The sequence below is a fragment of the Marmota monax genome, unplaced genomic scaffold (assembly GCF_021218885.2).
Source record: "Marmota monax isolate L192 unplaced genomic scaffold, Marmota_monax_Labrador192_F-V1.1 WCK01_AAM20220418_F8-fsc00019, whole genome shotgun sequence".
NCBI classification, from domain to species: Eukaryota; Metazoa; Chordata; class Mammalia; order Rodentia; family Sciuridae; genus Marmota; species Marmota monax.
Window position 1 is genome coordinate 15,806,611 of NW_026695242.1, and position 18,595 is coordinate 15,825,205.

The 18,595-nt window shown below is 39.3% G+C and overlaps 1 protein-coding gene across 3 annotated transcripts in view; it reads right to left on the reverse strand.

The window, feature by feature from the left end:
* Positions 1 to 18,595, reverse strand: part of Arid5b (AT-rich interaction domain 5B) — a 178,745-nt gene that overhangs the window by 11,481 nt on the left and 148,669 nt on the right. For all 3 annotated transcript variants that reach the window (XM_046419660.2, XM_046419664.2, XM_046419662.2), the window contains one exon: positions 13,557 to 13,654. In XM_046419660.2, the coding sequence (XP_046275616.1) occupies positions 13,557 to 13,654 (98 nt within the window). The remainder of the gene's footprint in view (positions 1 to 13,556; positions 13,655 to 18,595) is intronic.

Here is an 18,595-nt window from a genome sequence, read left to right on the forward strand (position 1 = left end):
GAGGCGTGAATAATACCTCCGAGCCCTCCATCTGGCAGTGGGCCAGCCATGAAGATCAACACAGCCCATGGGGAATAGTTATCTTCAGATCCCATTACAAACTGAGTTTAAACATGTTACAGCTGCTAAAACTGGAAACTGCTCCCTCTATGTGGACTTACTAAAATAATATATGGCTGCCAAATACCTGCTTCCCACTGTAATATTACAGTTAATGTTTATATAATAAAAAGCATAACTAAGCAGACACGAGAAAAAAAGCAATCTTGTTCATACTTGAATTTATTCTGTCTCATCTGTGAAGTCCTCAACATTCCCCCCCCACAATTCCTTTTATCTGAGTAATTCTGCCAGGGACTTTATCCCTTTCAGTATCAGCAGGTTAGGGATTGTCCGGGAACAAGACGCATTGAATATTTTAAATTGGAAAAATATTTTAAATTAATTTTAATAAAAACATATTTTATTGTGGGGACAGATAGGTTTGTTTTACTTTTGTTTTGTTGCCATGGGAACGCAAGGAGCTTGGAAGCCTGGGTATTCCATTTGCTGGTACTACCCTTCCCCCACCTTCATTCTCTAATTGAGATGGTGACACCATGAGGGACCCTCTTTCCTGAGAAGAATTACAGCATTACCTCTGAGTGTGGGGAGGGGGTTGAGGGATAGCAGAGACCTGGGGTGGGGGAAACACCCAGTGGGTCCCAAAGGACCCCTTGCCCTGAGTTCTGACAGTCTTGGGCCAACTCAGCTCTCTAGATGGGTGCTAAGGAGACTTTAATTTCCTTTTACAATTTTTGCAAGTTCATGAGGCAGGGCAACATTTTCATTTCATTTCTTTTTTTTTTCCTGTCTTTTTTTTTTCCCTCTCCCCTTCACTCATCTCAGCAGCTGGCGGGCCGACAGCAGTAAAAAATACATTTCACTTTGCTGGTCAAAGGCCTAAAGCCAGAAGCAGGAAATCTGGAATTAAATGTTTCTTGTATCTGGAAAGAGGCATGACTAAGGTAAAACTGAATCCAAACACAAGCTCTGCCTGTTCAAGGCTTCCAAAGGAAAGTGTGTGTGTGTGTGTGTGTGTGTGTGTACACACACAAAGGTCAACTGAATTTTTTTCCCCTACTAAATCACTGAAAGATAATTATAGTGGTGGGGAGGTGGGGGGTAAAAAGGCTCCCAGAATAAAACAAGAAAGGCAGCAGTTAAAAGGAAACAAGTAAAAATATGACCAGCTAAGCTCTGAAGAGCAGGGCATGTTCTCCCATAGCACAGAAACAATCGCTGCTTCAGAGAGTGATTTCCGTTTGGTACAATTTTCACTGAATGTTTTTTCAGTTATCCTGTCATGGTACAACACAATTACCCCACAGGATATGATCTTATCATTTGATTATTAGAAGTTTTTACAGTACAAGAGGACGAAAGCTATTATAGGTTTCTGAACATTTAAACGTTCAACGTACATGGGGTAGTATTAAAAACAGGTTTGCCAATATAAGGTCAACATTGCCCAATGCAGGAAGCTGCGTAGGTTTGTATTATATAAAGAATTCAGCATAATGCAACCTGCCTGTGCCTTGCAGATTATTATTCCTCAAATATTTGTAGTACAACAAAGATTTAATCAGTTTCTAAACTGTGCAGATAAAAGCAAAAATGCACCCAGTCCCCAAGAATTCATTATACAGGAGAAATATTTTCAATGGGCTGTATCTCTTAAAAACGGGGGGGCTGGATTTTAGGTGGGTGTCAGTAATGGGGAAGAGAAGTAATATACTCATTAGTAAATCAGAAACACCTCCCCACCCCATCTAGTCTGGGGATTGAAAGCTGGGCACATAAATGGGTCTTTATTTTTATCCAGATTTCACATTTCAGATTAGTAAAATGCTTATTTATGATGCCATTAATGGATCTGAAATAGGTAAGCCATCATGTATTAAAAAATAACATCTTTTCATAGGCATAAGATTTGTAGCAGCATGAGATTTTATTTTTCCCTAGGAATAATACAAGAATAACATTTTCTACCCCAAAGCAGAAACAGTAGGGGAGCCTTTTGCTATCACAGAGATTCTTATTAAATTCAGTCACTGTGAAAAGCAAGATTTTTTTTTCTCCTTCTCATTCTTTCTCCTCCTCTTCTTTTTTTTATTTTAAATAAAGAAGACTTAAAATCAACCCAAGTTAAAATTAACAAATCAATGGCATTATAACCTTGATTTATTAGTGTCTGAGCCAGTAAATTATCATCATACAAGAAATTGCTGGTTTGAAAAGATTTCGGCTTTGCTAAATCTCAAATTAAATAATGGTGCTTGGTATACTAGGGTTTTAGATTTGCCTCATCTGATATTATAAAAAATTCAATACATTTCTCTACAGCAGAAGTCAGGGGTCAGCAAATCTATTACTGTAATGTAAGTAATCTGGCAACCTGCCAACTCCTTCTCCCTTTTATTATTTTTTTAAACACCAAGGCAGATAATTTTATATTTACAAAGTCTAAAATCCTCCAGGGCCTTGCCTCTCTTTCTCAACAAAAAGCAGCAGCCTGACATTAGAGAAATGTATATCACACATGTCCTCATCATTTGCATTTCATACAAAAGAAGAAAAGACCCTTCATCTTTATTAGGCAACATTCCTCTCCCCTCCCCACAAACAGAGGAAAAATAATGTCAAATCTCATCTGAACGAGTAACCACTAATGTCTCCCGTATTGATTAATGCTTGCATGGAATGACTGAACTTTTGGGCCAAAACATTTAGCAAACAGTGCTTAAGAGAAGAAATGAGAATCCATCTATTTATAGAGCTCTGAAAAATGATATTATAATAATGTCTGGGACTGATTCAATTCAGAGAGTGGGGGAAAAGAAGTAGGAAATCTTGAGGGTTGTATTTGAATCTCAACTCACCCGTTACTTCATAGGCACTTTCATGGTATTAAATCAATGAAAAATTCTAGGTCTAGATATTTGCTAGTATTCTTGGAGCAGAATATTTAAGAGGCAGAAGGAAATATAGTTGGTGTGCATGTCAGGTCAAAAATGTTACTACTATTCTTATACTATTAGGTGTTTTTGTGTGTGTGTGTGGCAGTAGAAAAGAAATGACATATTGGTTCCACTGGGGCTTCGGACCTGATCTGATCCCAAATGGACTCATTACACCTCTGAGTTGATTTCAGGGTTGATAAATTCTAAGGCTTGGCCAGACGTTTCCCTTCGCAGCCAGAAATTGAAAATATAACTTCACAGTGAACTGAGGGAAGCAATTTTTCACCAAATATGGAGCCAATAGAAGGTATATTTTTCCTTTCTGAAGATGAAATACATGCACTTGTTAAGGTTCCAAAGAGCATAGCTATCACCTCTCAAGGTGCTAGACCATGACTATAAAAATGGCAGAACATTGGGGAGTAGGGAGCCCAACATACATAAATGAGCTACGTAGATATCCACAGGAATAAGAATGTTTTCTCAGTGGGCACAACACTAGTGGAGGGGAACACAATAGCAATTGTGCCGCTTTGTTCCTGTTTTTGATAAGGTAAGCTCCATTGGAGAAAGGTGGGGGCTCCTGATAAAGATCTCTATTTTATGGTGTGAATTTTCGTGGAGAAGATAAAAATTATGTGTGGTGTGTAAGGAATGCAATATCAGAAATCAAGAGAGCTATGAAAGAGGCCTCCAGTTGCACCTTTCGACAGACAAGAATGTGAACTGAAAGCTTTGCACATCAAACCATGGAATAAGAAGCCATGTTAACAGGCAGGATGCCAAGAATGAGCCTATATCAGGATGCACCTGAGCCAAGAAAATGGTGGGAGAATGTAACATGGATTCTGTGGGAAGGACTTAGCTTGCCCAAAAGCTACCAGGAGCAAATCTTACTGAGCTTTATAAAAATGAAGTAAGTATAAATGGTATCATTTGTATTCTATGCAAAGACACCAAAAAGGTATGGGGTCCATTATCACTAAGAACAAAACATGGCCACTTGTCAGAAAAACTCTCTTCCCTGGGAAAATAATCTGTTCACCAGGGGCTTCATTACCTACTCTATGGCAGAAATTGAACAAGAAAACTTTTGGAAGGTTTTAATACTCTCCACTATCCCCTAGAAGTGATGAGTTTTTTCTTAAGCTCTCTGTTAAAAATTTTGACACTCTCTTTATGGTCTTGGAGTAACTATGACCCTAAGTGAAGAGAAGAGTGAAAGGTACATGATGCTAGGACCCAGAAAATATTGTGGCTTGCCTCCTATCAAGGTGTGTCAGCGTGGGAGACAGAGCTCAAGGCTAAGCATTCTCCTGAACTGGAATTATGAACTGGAATGACTTTAGGGGAGTAGGTCAGAGGCAAGGTGGGAGGGTAGAGAGAGAAACCTCAGGTTATTCTTATATACTAATTGGCATTATAATATTAATAGCACCCACCATATATTAAGTTCCTATTAATACCAAGCACTTTGTGTGCCTTTAATATTAATGCTTACAAAAAGAGATAACCTCAGGTATGTTATCTTCATTGTATGGGTGACAAAACTGAGGTTCAGAAACTAAATGGTGAAGTGCAGAGACAATGGCACATAGCCCTTAAGTCTCCAAGATTTTTCCAAGCACAGATCTGCCTGCCTCTGTCAGTGCATTCATCTCAGCAGTGGAGATGTGCATGTTCATACATTGCCTGAGAAGTGTCAACATACAGGAGGTACTAAATGATCCATGCACAGGTTAAATGAATTCCAAGTTCCTAAAGATTGCCTAAGAAAGCAAGCAATTCCTTTTTCTCAGAGGCAAGAGACCTACAGAATACATGTGTAGCCATTCCACAAAAGGCCAACCTACTATATCAGAAGTAGCACATGGCTAGAGCACTGGGCACACTATGTCTCTTATAATGTATCACAATAACTCCTAAAGAGATATTACCTAGTTGGATCAAGTCCTATTTAATACTGAGTAAGAGAAACTCAAGAATCATATGCTCCACGAACTCTGGACTCTAGGACTCAATCTTACCATGTCTGAGTTTCCCAAGATCTCCCCAGTAGAGCTCTTCAGGAGATTTGTTTCCCTGAGGCCTCCTTTGCCACTTCTAAGGGTACCTAGACGCATGTTATCCCTGCCCCTCTGCCTTTCAAATGAAGGCCACATTGAAGAAAGCTGGGGTGGGCTTAAAGAAGCTGACTTTATGGCCCAGAGATTAAAATTCATGATTACAACAGAGAACATGGACCATAAACAGCACCCAGCCCTCCACGGTGCCAGCTAGCCAAGATGGCAGCAATTACTCTTCTCAATGAGAAAACAATGACTAATGCAGAACGGAGTTGCATGGATCCTTTCCAAGGGCAGATGAACAGTATTTTAAGAATAATAAATAAACATAACTATCATATTTTCAATGTCAAGCGTATCCCACAAATAAAGGCAGGCAGTGTCCATGTGTAAAAATAGGCAATCGATGACTACATTTAAGTCCCAAGGCATATCAGAAACCACTGGTTCCAGAGCTTCTGAAATGTTCACCAATTCCCCACAACACTTAGGATTTTGGCCAAACTTTGTAATAACTTGTACAAAAACAAAATGTTCCAAGAGGTTTTCAGTGGATGAGTTAAAGATATATTTTAATGGTAAACAATTACATTCTTCTGTCATCTGATACTCCCCCCCCCCTTTTTTTTTTTTGGAAACATGCTTTCTGAATTTTCAATAGTTCCTTTGTGAAGGCATCTGTTACTCACATAATTGAAAAGATGTTTGTGCAGTGGCATGCTTGAGAGTACAGTTATTTAATCTTAATGATAAAGCCCCGAGGACAGAAAATCATAAGTAGAAACCTCTTGTTATTTATCAAAAAGAAAAGGGGCTAAGACACCTAATCTATTCTCAAATTTAAATTCATGCTTGATGAAAACTATCAATAAAACATAGGACCTGAAAAGTTTCTTAAGTACTATAGTTAGGTCCAAAGGCAGCAGGGAGGTAGGTTGAAAACAAAAATGAGACAATAAAGGAGCCTGACGAAGAAAAAACTGCTGTTTGGCAAGATTTTTTTTTTTTTTTTTTTTAGGTCAAACAAAGAAACTTGCTGCAGTTTTACAGCATGACATACACACTTGATTAGTTTGTGCCTGAGGGTGTTTTTACACTCAACAGTGTAAACTCCAACTTCTATTAATTACAACTCGCATTTAGAGGCGAATTTTAAGAATTTTTAAATAGAGAATTTTTTTTTTCAAAGGCTGTTGTTTATTTTTTTTTAAACAGAAACCAGTTTTTCTACTCCAGGGCCTGGCTGGGGTTTTGTTTTTCTTTTTCAAAGTTTCTTGAAATATCCAGGCATTGGAAAGTTATCAGAGCATTTTAGGCATGCTGAGTGATATGGAGTGTGAGGCTCTTCTGTATGAAATTACCTGACTATCCTTTGGGGAGAAATCCTTTACAGATGATAAGAAAATGCTACTCAGTGGAGGGTATGTTGATCTGGTTCAGGTCCCCTGTGAGAAGCAGCTTGTTGGGGTATAGACAGCAGCTGCACAGCCTGGGGCCACCTAACTCTGAGCCACTTGAATTTGACTTCCTGGGAGGCTGTCTATTGATAAGGTTTTCTGCTGGTTCAAGGAAAAGGAACCGAGCACCTGGTGGCAGTGTTGCAGAAGCCACTGGCTAGGACTTCCCTCAACAAGACAGTTGAGAAGGAGGTATACAAGGCCATAGACTGGTCAACACCACCCCACTGGCCCACAGGGCAAGAGAGTTACCGAACATCAAGAAGACAGACTGCACTGACTGCCTTTAGAAGTTCAAGACTTAGAAATCTCCTGAGGTGCTCCTCCCACTACCACATTTCCTACCTCTTTACAAATATTTTCTAGTGGGAACCTCCCTTTTGGTTTGGATTTAATTTAGTTCATTCAATCCCTCTCTACTGATGTGTTTGTTCATGATGCTTCACTGGGTGCATTAGAAAAATTTCAAGGAAGGCCCTTCGCAGTTGCTTCTTTATGGTCCTTGAAATCTGCAACTGAGTTATTTTAGGCAACCTGTGATGATCTATCCTATTTTCTCATTCTATCTTTTTAAGATCCAGTTCAGATTCTAGATCCTCCAGGAAGACTTTTCTTATTTCAGTTGTAAATTCTTTCTTCCTTCCTGGATCTCTATTGAACCTGTTATTTGTATCCATTACTTAACTAGTTTTTTAGACCTTAAATATTTAACTCTTGGATGCATATATGGTCTATAAGTCAGATCTTATGATAAGTTAGAAAAATCAGGAGTCACAGTAACTTCGAGTTCTAATGATCTGGCAGTGGGGATAGCTGGGAGTGCCATATTGAGGATGCTAAGGCTGAACCTGGGCTCATGGGAAGCAACATCATGTTTCCTTATCAATCTCTGCCATGAGTGTGGTAGCATGGGCATCTCCTCATTGTTTGCCAGTTCCATTCTCAACTTTCTAGTTCTTATATTCTCATTATCCCTGACTTTGCTTTTCATATGGTTGATGTTCAAAAAACACCAACTGGCTCTTGAGGACAGTAGCAAAGGAAAAAAATGGCAGTTAAACAAATGGAAAAATCCATCCTACTCAAGAAAAAGAAAGAGGAGGCCAAAAGGAGAGGCTTCTTAACCAATTTCAAATCCAGTCTTAGGCTGTGCTGATAGACTGATACAGCTCCCATCCCAAGAAGTATTATGTCACATCTGGAGTAGCTTTGGGTATTCTGAGTGACACAAATTGGAGGCATCTATATGAGAGCAAGCCAAGCTGGGGAAGTACCATAAATTGTGCTCTGAGACTTGACTGAATGGAATAAGAACACTTGGAATGAGAAGAGAGCTTTGCCAAGCGTCTGGAAGCCCATTACTGAGAAAAGGGAGCACATAATAGATTGGCCCCAAAAGGCAAGGCAGGGCAATGGGAAGCCACAGCAGGCTCCGTGTGTGGAAGAGTGGAAACAAAGCACCTTCCACTGTGCCACTTCCTCCTCAGTCTCCCACTGCAGGTGCTTAGCAGAGTCTGCAGAGCCTAGGCCAAGCACAGTTCATTCCTATGCAACTTAGCAAACTGTGGACTATATTCTGCCCAAGGGAATGGTTGGTTTACTTTATGTAAAAAAAAATTTTAGGAATACTGGAGCCAATATTTGTAAAGTCACATGATTTCACCTACAAATGATCTTGAAAAGATGGACGGTCAGGAAGCACAGAGATTGCATCTGACTACAGCAATGGTGTTGGCTTCTCCCACTGGGCCTCTCTGGCCCAGGCAGTGAAGGTGCTTTTCCTTCAAATAATCTTCTGCTATTCTACCTTGCCTCTGCTCACATCTGTGCCCTCTGCCCTGGTAAGCATCTGAGTTTGTGACCATGGCATGGAACAGTGCTTCTCCAATGATCAGAGAAGAATGATCTTCTAGATTTCCCATCTGATATTTTAAAAAATACTATAAAAATGAGTTACTAGAAGAATAAAATTTAAAATGAGACACACAAGGCTGGGGAGGCTGAAACAGGAGGATCGCAAGTTCAAAGCCAGCCTCAAAAGAAGTGAGGCACTAAGCAATTCAGTGAGACCATGTCTCTTTAATAAAATACAAAGTAGGGCTGGGGATGTAGCTCAGTGGCTGAGTGCCCCTGAGTTCAATCCCCAATAGCCACCACCCCCCAAATAAAGCCACACAAAACACAAGCCCCAGTTTTTTATTACATTCAACAGACATAAAATTATTCTGGCAAATTTCAGGAAAAGTGTATCAAAGGTTATTTGAAGTTGTGCTTACTATTAGCTCTTTATAGACTAGTAGCAAGCAAATCATGGATGGGCCAGAAAACCTCATATTAGTAGCAGTGGTCTTAGCAGGGTGGGTACTAAGGGACCTTTCAAATGTAAAATTCTGAGGTCCTGACTGGGACTTTCTCAATTCTGTATTTATTAGCTTCAAGGATGTCAAAATGAGCAAGAATCATGGAATTGTGTCCCGAACATGAACAGAACTGTAACTCACCTTGACTTCTTTGGCCTACTGCCATGGCATGATTAGCTGAGTTCCTTAGAAGCTGACAGATTTTTAGTCTTTATTCTAAAGCACATGCTCATCTTACTCAGAGCATGAAGCCTCCCCTACCTTGCCTACCACCTTTAGCAAAAATAAGGCAGACCCTCCAGCAGTCTGTCACTCGGTTTCTGCCCAAGTGCATCTGGCTAGGTCACAACTCACCCCAAGACACTAAGAAGGAAGCTGCATCGGCCACGCAGAGTGACAGTCTTGTCCAAGAAATGCTTATGGGAAAAGCAGAAGGTTAGAATTTGAAATTGGGCATTACGTATGCAAGAAGATGAAGCGTAATTGCTCATTTCCCTCACAAACAAATACATTTGTTTATGATTTTGATTTTCTAAATACTCAGAAAAGCACATCACAGAGTACTTTTGCCTTAATGCTCCTTTTAAAATCCCTAATAACTACTTCATGTGCTCTACAGAAACAGACCATGTAATTTATTCAGGAAAATTAAAACCAGTAATCTGGTATTCTGTGTAAAGACTTTTTTTCCCCTGCTTGTGCTTCAAAAACATTTAAAAGAAAAAGAGAGAGGGAGAGAAAGAAAGAAATCTGCATGTGAAAACAAAGCCTTTAAAGTGCATTACCATTCCAGAAAAAATCAAGCTAAAATTCCATAAATGTAGCCATTTTCCTTTTGGTTTCCTTTACTGATAAAATGATTTGGGACGTCTTAGGTAAAGAGTTGGACAAAAAGAAAATGTTCCACTTAGAAGGGATCTGTGCCTAGGAGGATGTGGGCATTTTTCTTTGCGCTATAATCTATAGTAACTTTATCTATAAATCCTGAGCAAGAAATGTCCAGAATAACCACATTTCATAAGCTTTGCTGAGTTTGAGACATCTACATAGCAACAGCCTTGCGATGGGAACACATTAATGCTTTTTATATTGGTAATCATCTGTAACATGAGCAATTAAGTACAGTACTAATGGACTATGGCCAGGAGCCTGGTACTAATATTAAAAACTGACAGAGATGAATAGGTTTGGAAGCAAAACCAGGCTGACAAAGACATTTTTATGAAGTGCTTGGACCTATTTGATTTAAACCAATCAGAGGCAAGTTTGGACGAGTCGGGCCTTCAGCGACAATGATGCATTCACAGGCATTGTACCATTTCTGCTGTGCCTTAAATAAAAACACCCATTGATTCTTTTCAACAGCCCGCACTTTCATTATTACACTCATTAATAAACCAAAAGTGCCCAACTAATATACAAGTAACATTTACTGAGGAACTGGCTACTTTTTTCTTGTAGTAAAATGAAAACATTTACTGGAATCATGAACCACACTGCATGAAAAATACATCAGTGGATAATGCATAGTAGATCACTCGCTCCTTTCTCATCTTCTAGGAAAGCAAAGCTGGAGGGAGGGACTAGGTAAAGGAGCAAGTCTCCATAATAGGAAGGAAAAGAAGGAGAAACCAGCAGGTAGGGATTCCAATCATTCTGAGATGGTTTTGGAAGGCTGTAAGAATTTCAAAGGGCATCTCCAGATTAGACATGTGCCTGCAAAGTCCTGACCCTTCTCAAGGAGCCTTCATAAAAACAGTGGCCCTTCACCAATCTAGTCATCTCTGTTTCATCTGTGTTTGTGCAGCCTGTGACTAGCGAGAATGATGAAATCCACCCTCATCATGCAATGTTAGCCAGGAGTATAGTCACTTCTTTGACTGTCTCTGTACAGATCTGAGTATCCTCTGCCTTTCTCTGGGAGAACCAAATAAAGAGAAGATGCCCCAGCTTCTTAGCCCCACCACAACATGTAGGATTACGGGTGATTGCTTAAAGATGGTGATTGGTTCCAGAATGAGCATGGTACTGTAAATGCAGTCTGAATTTTTGAAAAATAAATCAATGATCTTCAAATATTGGCGGTTGGCTATTATTAATGAGTAATTATTTATGGTACCCCTTGCATCTGATTACAAGATCACAAAAGAAATATAGGAAAAAACACTAAGAGCTTGCTAATTGCCTGAATTGCTGTGCAGAGATATCCCTGTTAAGGTTTCAACTTGGCAATTGGATTATTGTCTCTCAACTATAAGTTCACCGTGCTGTACTCTACTAGGTTATATTTGGAGAGGAACTTTTAAATGCCATGTCCCTTTTGTCAGCTGTCTTCCTGTGATGGTTCTGCAAATAGGGGACTCTGGGATACATGAGGAAGGGATAAGGGACCCCCCCTCTCTTTCTTTTTTGTTTGCTTTTCATATTAGCACCATACCAACAGTGTTTCACATCAACATCAGCTTAAGAAAGTCCATATGGTAAGTTCTCCTTATTGAAAATCTAGAGTGGTTTCTATTTTTCTTCCTGCACCCTGACTGATACACTGACCACACAAATTCTAGATTTGGAAAAATAACGTGGCTCTTCAAAAACTTTAATCCAGTGGGAAACAGACCTTTATGAATTATCCAGTCTGACCCCGAGAATAATGAAAAGAACTTTTTTTAAAACCCTGATAATGTTTGGTAAGGGTTAGAGTTTGTGGTATGTCTACTAGAATTTTCCAATTTGACTGATTGAAGGTTTTGGGAAATCTGCTACTTCAAGAAGAGGTAAATCATGAATCAAAGTGCATCACCTTCAAAAGAAAATATCTTGGCATTTCATTTAAGACGGGGGTTATTTTTAGACATAATTTCTCAAGTGAATTACACACACACACACACACACACACACACACACACACACACTATTGGATTCAATCCTTCTCTCTATCCCAAACATTATGTACTTATTTTCCGACCATGTGATGTTTTGTAATTCATTGGATTAGTGTGTGCACTCTTCAACTACACTGAGCTAGCTCACAGCTTTTTCTAATTTTATTTGTTATTTGGTCCTTTAAGTTTAATGGTTCAGGTGTTGGGGACATTTGCCCATGAAGGAAAGGGACATTCACTCTCAGAAGTGAAGCTATTTGAAAGTAGAGACAATATTTCTAACAAAAATGATATAATTAAAACCTTGATTCACAAGTCAAAAACCAAGTAGACTATAGTATCCTTGGATGTTATTTATAGAACAGACACCTGAGGAGATATGGTGCATTAGGGGTGTACCTTTTATGTACAATGAGGATGTGCAGGGGTTTTGTATTAAATACTGAGAGAAATAATATATTTTTAAAATTGATGCATTATATTGAAAAACAACACTAAGAAGAGCAGCCATTTGAAAGCCTACTGTCAATTTTTAAAAATCCTTCTGGATTCTAACATTGCCAAGGCAAGCTCTTGGGAATACTTTGTGGAAAATTTTCATGAGGTACTAAACCCAACTCAATTTACTTCGATTATTCCTACAAAAGCATTCTAACTTTTGTTGAATGGCCATACTAAAAGAGGCTGTAGGATAAATTCAGTACAGATGAAAGTACAACTGAACTTAAAGGAAACATGACTAAGAACTGGTGTGTTAAATGGCATCACCTGAGAATGCCCACATATAATCCAAAAGTGAACATCGCTGATATTCTAGTCAAACTGGACTGAAGTGGGAATTGTAACCAACTCTAAGAAGAAGATCCAGTAAATTTAGTAGTTGCTTTACTTTTCAAAATAGCAAGTGAACTGGTCTGTTTATTCAGATTAAGACTGCATGCATAGCCACTATTAAAACACACACACATACACACACACACACACACTTCTACTTGATCTCCCAAGGTCTGAATTTGAAACCAGGTTGTTCACTCGATCAATGCACTTCTTCTGGGAAGTGCCAATTTTAAGAAAGTTGGTACAAAATAAATCAATGAAGCTTGAAGCACAGAACAGGATAATGCACAAATTTGCAAACCTGCCATCAACATTGTAGGTAACCCAGTCCTAACGCAAAGGGGAAAGACTCTTGCGGACACAACCTACAGGAGGCTACTAACTCTTGCATTGCTTCCTGGTTGCATTATCACCACCCTTCTGAAACAGGCAGAAATTGTTAGAAAACTAAGCTGCATGGATTTTGGCAAGAAGATTTCTTGGGACAAAGGCAAAGCCATAGAAGAAAAAAAAAATACTAAGATGGGAAAAAACAACAGACCTTCTCTGAGACCTGTGCAGTTATCCTAAGAACACTTACTCTTTAATGTTAATTCAGTTACAAAGCAACATCATAGTAACATTGCAGATTTTTTTTTCCAGAAGTGCAAATATTTCATGGTAAATGACCCCCCAGAAACATCCTGAGTAATCTATGCTTGTAAAGGGAGAAGAAGGCATTGCCAGACAGGTGGTCATAGGACAAAACCAAACTAAAAGAATACCTAATTTTAACTCCAGAGAAAGCCATGTTCTCTAAAAATCACAGGGCAAGATGCAAAGAAAATGCCATAGGGATATTACAGTTCCCTAAAAGGTCCTTTAGACTTCCTCTGTCTTATCTTTGACCAGAGCTTCTTCCAATGAACACACTTTTAATTTCGCAAAGACTTTCCAAGAAATGGTTCCTTACCTTTCATAATGTCTGCGGGTGCAAGTGGCGGCGCTGGTGCTCCCAGGATTACCGCCTAATTCATCATAAATATGTTTCCACTGACGGCGGGCTGTTATCTGAAAAAATGGCAATGAGAAATTCAATCTAGCACCATCGGCGAGTCACAGTGCCAGGCTTCAATACATATGTAACAGTAAGAATAGAACAGACTGTTCTGGAAACCCAGAAACAGAGAAGTCCAAGTGAATATATGGGGAGACTTGTGGTTTTATAGCAAGATCTCACTTTACAATAAAAATGGCTCTATATTTTTGTCACCCACGTGCATTTTCATCTAAGGCATCTCCCTGGCTATTCATGTAGTTGTTTGTCCCCCTCCTGTGATAAATCATCAAAATAAAGTCACATTTCCACTAAACTTTACCTTAGTTCATCAGCTTAAATGAATCAAAATTAATACTGGTTGCCTAAGTCTGGTGAAGGCGGGTGGCCAGGTTCACAGGTTAAAAAAAGAAAGGATTTTTTTACTAAACATGGTTTTGTATCTTCTGATTTTTGAACCATGTGATATGCTACCTACTTTAAAATATAAATAAAATGACAACATAGATTAAATAAAATGATCAAATCGGTTGAGGAATTTACAGTCATCTCAGGCTATATTTTTATGCCAGTTCTTCTAACCACCAAAACAAAACCAAAATCTGAAACTGTATATGTCACAAGCTGTTTATTTTTATTCACTTAGGTCAGGAGTATGGGATATTGATCAAATCCTATGTAAACTAACATATTCCAAAGTTAGAATGCTCACTTATGTGTATTATTGAGTTGGGTGAATAAAAACAAACAGCTTGAAATATACTGATACACTGAACTGCACACTGTGGCCTTCTTCTTCTTTTTTTTTAATTTTACTTTTGTACATAAATTAAGATTTTAACAAAATAACAGATGCAAGATCTGGCAAATGATTATTTTGGGGAAACCACGTCACTTACTACATCCAAGCAAGTCTAGTGTTTCCTTGAAACTAGGAAGACAGGGCAAGTTTTGAGGTCCTAGTTGAACATTTCAAAACAGGGTTACAGGAAAACTGTGCTACTGGACTATGTAGGGGACAGATGCAAAGGTGCCAGTGGCATTTAGTACAATCAGGACAGGAGTTGTTTTTTTTTTTTTTTTGAAAAATACCCATGGAGTTCTCAGCACCAGCAGAGTTCACCCAAGGGGCAAAAGGCAGCAGTGGGGCTGGAGGAATCTCAATTTGCAACTGGGACTCTGTAATTGCAGTTGAAGGAGAAGAATGGGGAGATGTTACAGGGTAAATAATACCTTTTCCATTTCAAATAAAAAAGAACCCTTTCATTTCCATAATCTCTTCTCAACAGATCCAAGCAGGATCTCAAAGACAAGGTTAGTTTTGCATTCTTCAATTTCCCAAAAAGCATTCTCAAACCAATTTGTTCCAACTGTTCTCATTAAACAGAACCATATCTTACATCTATTAGCACAGACAACTGAAAATAAAATCCTCCATATTTATGGTTTAGTTAATTGGTTTCAAAACCCACTTTAAAACACCTAATATACATATTTTGAAAATCATTATATACTGAATTATAATCTCCCTCCAATCTTTCAATGATACAATCTTGGGCTGATCTATTCTAGGTCATCTATCAAGGAAGAAGATGATCTCCTCCCAGGTGTTTACACTATCCCTCAAAGCCCTTAGAATACTGGGATCCCTTGAAATACACCTCCAACATCCCATCCCTCACAAGAGGTATGAGGGCCAGGAAAGCACAGCAGGGCCAGAGAGCAGCCTAGGTGTGTCTGTGTCCCTGCAATCACCTGAGAAGAAACCTTCACTTCATTCTTATATTTCTTGTATATAGCACTTTATATGGTGTAAAAGATTCTTGCTTTCTATCATTTTAATCTTCTCTTAGCCTATGAGATAGGTTTTTGGAATCTCCTTCATAGATAAAGAAGATGAGACTCAGGGCTTGCATAACTTGCCCAAGGACACACAGCAGCATAGTGGCAAAATCCAGACTCATATGGTTGGTTGTCTCATAGTCCCAAGAGAAGACTCAAATATCAAAGAAGCCTCACCAGAATGACCTGATGAACAGCCCACTCTTGTGGTAATGTGGTAATGCAGGACTCTGGGGCCTTTTCCATAAAATGCAGCAGATGACTAAGGAAAACACAACTTTTACTATCGGTTCTCAACATTTAGAGCTTTTGGTTTTCCTTTGTGGGGAAATACCACTAACAGGTCAGCATGAGTCAAAAGGTGCACTGTCAACTATGAAGACAAACTATGGTTCCTTCTACTGTGACTAATTATGTCTCCAGTTAGGATAAGAGGGTCTGTATTATGATCACTGAGACCCAGAGAAGTTCCAATTATATGAGAATCTTTCCACTTGCCCATTCATTCATTCACCGACAATTTACCAAATATCTTCCATTTTTTAGGTCTTATGTTAGTAGTTGGGTGCAATAATGAAAAACAGACCCGACACTGGAGGTGACTACATTCTAGTTGAGGATACCCAAAACAAACTAAGGAATATACAAACAAAATAATACAGGTCGTGAAAAAGATGACAAACAAGAGAACCCACTGCTAATAGGGACATTTAATGCATGCACACTGGCCTTGTCTCCCTCCCACAATATACCATTTAGACAAGGAATTACCCTAACAAACTCTTGCTATCATAAAAATGACAAGCCTGCTTTAAGAATAAATAATGAATTATCGAAAGGGAGAAAAGGAGACCTCACGCTAGGTTTGAAAACATGGCAGCTCGAAGCAGCACTGTGTGTTAATAAGCCATGTTCAGCCAGCTCAGGGTCTATGTTAGCCCCCTGGCTAACAGGTTCTGGTGTTTCAATACAGTTTTTATGAGGGAGGCTTCATCTGGAGTGAAGACAGGACTAAACCTTGGAGAAAGTGGTCTTTCTGCTCACTGAATTCCAGTGGACAGCCTGCGTGAATCAGACCATTTTGAGATATTTTCTTTCCATAGCAAAGTCATAAAATGTGCCCTTCCCAACAGCTAAATGCTTTTTAAGCACACAGTTCTCTTGAGCACACGGATCTTTTTTTTTTTTTTTTCTTTTTTGTGTCTCCTAGTGTACTCTATATTCAAACAATGACTATGGTCTCTAAAGTAAGAAATGTCTAAACTCCTTCCACTGTCCAAACCCACCAGGGATCTCAAAAACCAATAAGGAGAGGGGAAAGGGCAGGAGACTCTCCTGACCCATCCCTTAACCTCCCATAAATCTGCCATCGACCCTAACACGTTTTAGCTATGCCTAATTATGAATTTGCTTGGGGTTTTTATTCTATTGTCCAGTGTCTTCTCTAGGGGTGCATTAGCTTTAAAAACCCACCTGGGGTAAAACCAATGTCTGCCTCTTGCTATCTAGCCCCCAACCCCAGCCAGCTGGGAAATCTGATCGAGGCTAGTTTGATCAACTCTCTCACCAAACTTTAGGCCTCCTGGTTATGTTTATGTTTCAATCTGATCTTTCACTATATTAAGTTCTTAAGAGAATGTCTAGCTGTTCATTTCCAAAAGGAAATGCCCAAATTCATCCAACCAGTTATTTCTCTTGGATTGTGCTTCCCCCCATCCCTCTTTCAAGGTCTTCACTTGGATGACAGGGATTCATGACATCATCATCTACCATTGCTTACCATTTTAGGGGACCCTGTTGGGTTACAGAGAGGTTACAAAGAGATGTGGAGGAGGATGGAAGGTAGAGGGTGAGGAGACCATGGAAAAAAGGGATATTTCACTAGGTCCAGTGGCACACACTTATAATCCCAGAGGCTTGGAGAGGTAAAGCAGGATTGCAAGTTCAAAGCCAGTCTCAGCAACTCAGCAAGGCCCTAAGGAACTAAGTGTGACCCTGTCTCTAAATAAAATATAAAAACGGGCTGGGGATGTGGGTCAGTGGTTAAGTGCTTCTGGATTCAATCCCTGCTACCAAAAAAAAAAAAAAAAAAAAGAATGTTACTGCTTTCAAGGGTTCATAATTTAGCAAGAAGCATAATTCCACACAATTAACCACAAGCAGGATGAAAAACTGAGCAGACCATGCCCAGGTAAAATAAACCAATCTGGGTTCACGTGACTCTAATCTCACTTTGAAGACACTTGAAAGTTACTTCTTTCCCTAGTGTAGGCAGGATCTAGGGAACTCTATGAAAAGCACTCCATGACTATTATGTTCATAAAATTTTCACTGCTTATAAATGTAGTGGTTTTCATACTGATCTTTAGAACCCAGATGGTGTTTTAAAGGTGGCCTGAAACTAACTCTCCACACTGCTGATCCTGGTCAAGAGCAGGTCTAATGAATGGGAAGAAGCTATTCCTTCCACAATTTTATTTGATGAAAATATTCTGTCACTTAAAAATAAAATTGTAGACAACTACTATGTTAACCCAAGTCTCTTGGAGCCTTGATTTCTCTCTTTGAAGATTTGGGAAGGAAATAATGCTGATATTTTTGTGGCCCGGTGAGGAAACAGCAATCAGAAATCATTTGGACTCTAGTTCTTCCAATGGCTTGAGAATGCATAGGAAATATGAAGTCAAAGGAGCTTGCACACAGTGTTGCCCAGGCTGCTCTGAGAAACAGTCTCTTTCTCAGGACACCTTGAGAGCAAACTGAATTCAAGGAAGATGACTTTTTTTTCCTGGTAGTACTCCAGGAACTGGAGCCTTTCAAAACTACATGACATCATCTTTGGCCTCGAGAACTCTGAATTAAGCCAGAGGCTTTGTCTGTCCAGAAAACTCAGGTTAGATTCAGAGGATGTCTTGAAAAGGATGTCAAAGCCAGAATTTGATGTCAAAGCCTAATCCTTCCAGCAAGAAGACAAGTGACTTCTTCCAGATGAAAAATCATGGTCCTGTCTCACTGGTGGGAAGAGAAGAGGCTGTTCACCAACACTCTTAAGAAGGTACCACCCAAGTGTCACCCCCTGCCTCCAGGGTAAGATTTCTTCAATACCCATTTCC